Source organism: Chrysochloris asiatica, unplaced genomic scaffold, assembly GCF_000296735.1.
Source record: "Chrysochloris asiatica unplaced genomic scaffold, ChrAsi1.0 scaffold00341, whole genome shotgun sequence".
Classification (NCBI taxonomy): domain Eukaryota; kingdom Metazoa; phylum Chordata; class Mammalia; order Afrosoricida; family Chrysochloridae; genus Chrysochloris; species Chrysochloris asiatica.
In genome coordinates, this window is record NW_006408859.1 from 498133 (window position 1) to 501167 (window position 3035).

Here is a 3035-nt window from a genome sequence, read left to right on the forward strand (position 1 = left end):
ATTTGAATAATAGTGGTATTAACTGGGTTTCCCTGTAGGCAGATAGATAGCATCCTATCGCAAACAGCCTTGTACCTCATGACTGATCTGGATATGTTCTTTTTGACGATGAATTAAACACCATTCCTCTTCAGTTTGTCACTCCTGTCATAGTAAACCATGTGGTCATCAGATTCAGAGTGGCCAGTGCCAGTCCATTTCAGCTCACTAATGCCTTAAGATATCGAGGTTTATGCATTCCATTTCATTTTTGACAACTTCCAATTTACTCAGATTCATACTTCGTACATTCCATGTTCCAATTTTCAGTGGATGTTTACAGCTGTCCCTCTTCATTGTGAGTTGTGCCCCATCAGCATATGAAGGTTCCGCAGACTTTACTCTCACAGGTTTTACTCCATTCGCATCATCATGGTCAGCTCTACTTTGATGAGGCTGATCTTCTGCAGTCACATTTTGAGTGCCTTCCAACCTGAGGGGCTCATTTTCCGGCACTATATCTATAGTGTTTCTCTGCTATTCATAAGGTTTTCAGTGACTAGATATTCAGAAGTAGTTCGTCACTCTTTCTTCCTAGTCTGTCTTCCTGTTGTTAATATACTATTTTTGTATCTGAACTCATTTCTAGATTTTGTTTATTTGATAGTGTTATCTTACGACTCTGGGTTCAGGAAGCAATTATATATAAAACTGCAAGTTAGCAAAAGCTACTGATAAATTTCACACCCTTTTAATATCTAACCTTTCTTCTTAATTATTCTGTTAGTGTCAGAAAATATATTTGTTTAAATTAACTCTACATATCAAAATAAATTTTAAAACAAGTAACACTTTTCTTTCTCTTTAGACCTTAAGTGATGTGAGAAATCTCAAATTTCCAGCACTGTTTACTCAGAAATACCCTCGTGAGGTACGTATAATTCTCAACTTTGGTTGCTTGTAGGATCAGCTTTAAAATGTATGAGGTCCTTAACAGTCAACTTGTTGGTTTTCCCATTTTACCCATAAGGAAATCAAAGGTCTAGAGAGGAAAGACAGCTGCCCCCGAGAACACACAACGTGTTCAAGTCAAACTGGCATTTGAGCCCTAGCTTCTTCAGGCCACATTGCTCCATGCTACCTGGCTGCCTGGGCTTGACTTTTCAGTAACATTTTCTTAAAGGACTCATTGCCATTGAGTCGATTCTAACTCCGTGACCCTCTATAGAGTCTGAGAGATGGTAAATCTTTACGGGAGCAGACAGCTTCATCTTTTCTCTCATGGAGCAGTTTGTACAACTGGCCTTACATTAGCAGCCCAGTGCCTAACCCACAGTGCCACCAAGGTTCCTTTTGCTTAAGGCTCTGAAATAAGACTAAACACCTAGAAAGTGCACCCTCATGGGAAATGAGCTGTCTTAGCATGCTGCCACTCACCTTGGGCTTAGTTTTCAAATGAAATTTGGGAGCCAGGGGGTGGTATGGAGGGGGAACAGACAGAAAGAACCAAAACACATCCATTTCCATTGCTCATGTTTGTTGGCGTTACAGCACTCAAGTGACATAGTTGAATAGTTTGGAAGAGCTAAGAGGGAAAAAGGAAGCTAATTTTGATGATTAATTGAAGGTTTTTTTCTCCCTTTAGCTCATGGTTATTTTTATTTCACAGTATGTTTGGTCCATAGACATGTCATTTTTAAGTATATTGCTTAGTCATGAGTGAGCTAAAATAATTAAATTGAAGTAAATTATGTGCATCAGTTATCAAGTTGGAATAAGTCAAAATTTCTTTCAACATTATAATCAAGGATTGCATCAAAAATGAGATATATAATGATATATTTACAAATACATTCCTCTGAAATGAAGTGTTTCACTAAAAGTCATTATGTTATCATATAATTTTGCAAAGTTGATTGATTTCCAGTGTGGCTCACAAGAGTATATGTTACATTAAAAGAGGCTTAAGATGAAAGAAAGTGCCATGAAAGGATGTAAAATGCTGATCTCTGGCATCAATTTTTTTTTTAATAGAAATTTTCATTGAGATAATTGTAGACTCTCATGCAGTTGTAGGATGAAATTGTTTTTAAAGTCATATTTTTTCACTGTTTCAAGGATGTTAATCACATTCCTTATTTTACATATACATCAATATTATAAAAAGATTAAATAAAAAGTAATGAATTTTTTCTGGACTGAAGCCAGACGATGCAGGTAGGAGAAGCTTCGGGGAGAAAAGAGCAGGAATCTCATGAAGGAAACCTTCCTGTAGCAGACCCACAGCCTTCGTACTATCATAAGACCTAGTGCTTCAACCTCCTGAATTCGCTTTTTTAAAAAATCACACTACTGAGGAATTACTGGCATTTTAAACTTTCGCCTGCTACTGCGCGCAGCTCCTGTACCAGCGACTGCCCCCACCACCTGTACAGCTTGGAGGGCGGGGCTGGAGCCAGCCTGTTCAAAAGTGGCGCTTCCAGTAAAGGAGAATCATAAACAAACAAAGCCGCAAGAGCCGACATACCTCCCACAAAAAAATCTCCCTGCCCTAGCATGGGATCTCAACGCGGATATCAGGCAAGCAAGTCAGTTTACCCACGGCACAGAGAGAGGGAGAGGTACGGCGACTTTCTGACATTATCAGACACAGGCGGCACCGGCTGGCTCGTGCAGCCACCACCCCGCCGGCACCTAACCACACCTACTACGCATTACAGACAATAAGGGACGCCTAACTCCTGATCATATTAATAATAATTATAATAAAATAAAAATAGTCATGCCCAACCATTGACATTATCAAACCACGTCCAAAAGCAGAAGAGAACAGCAGATGCAAATGAGCTGGAGACAGACAAAGTCTTTATAGAGCAGGAGGAGCAGGTTCTGGATATGCCTGAGAGGGAATTCAGAAGAATGATTTGGAAACAAATTCAAATACTCTGAAAAGGGGTCGAGGAAAATAAGGAAGAAGTAAGGAAAGTTCTGCAAGAACAATCAAATAGGATTGACAGATCATTGGAAACAATTCAAAACCTGCAAAAAGATGTCAG

General features: G+C 39.2%; 1 protein-coding gene across 2 annotated transcripts in view; it reads left to right on the forward strand.

The window, feature by feature from the left end:
* The window catches only part of EIF2AK3 (eukaryotic translation initiation factor 2-alpha kinase 3), a 141552-nt gene that overhangs the window by 128664 nt on the left and 9853 nt on the right, over nt 1–3035 (forward strand). For both annotated transcript variants that reach the window (XM_006875852.1, XM_006875853.1), the window contains exon 16: nt 848–910. In XM_006875852.1, the coding sequence (XP_006875914.1) occupies nt 848–910 (63 nt within the window). The remainder of the gene's footprint in view (nt 1–847; nt 911–3035) is intronic.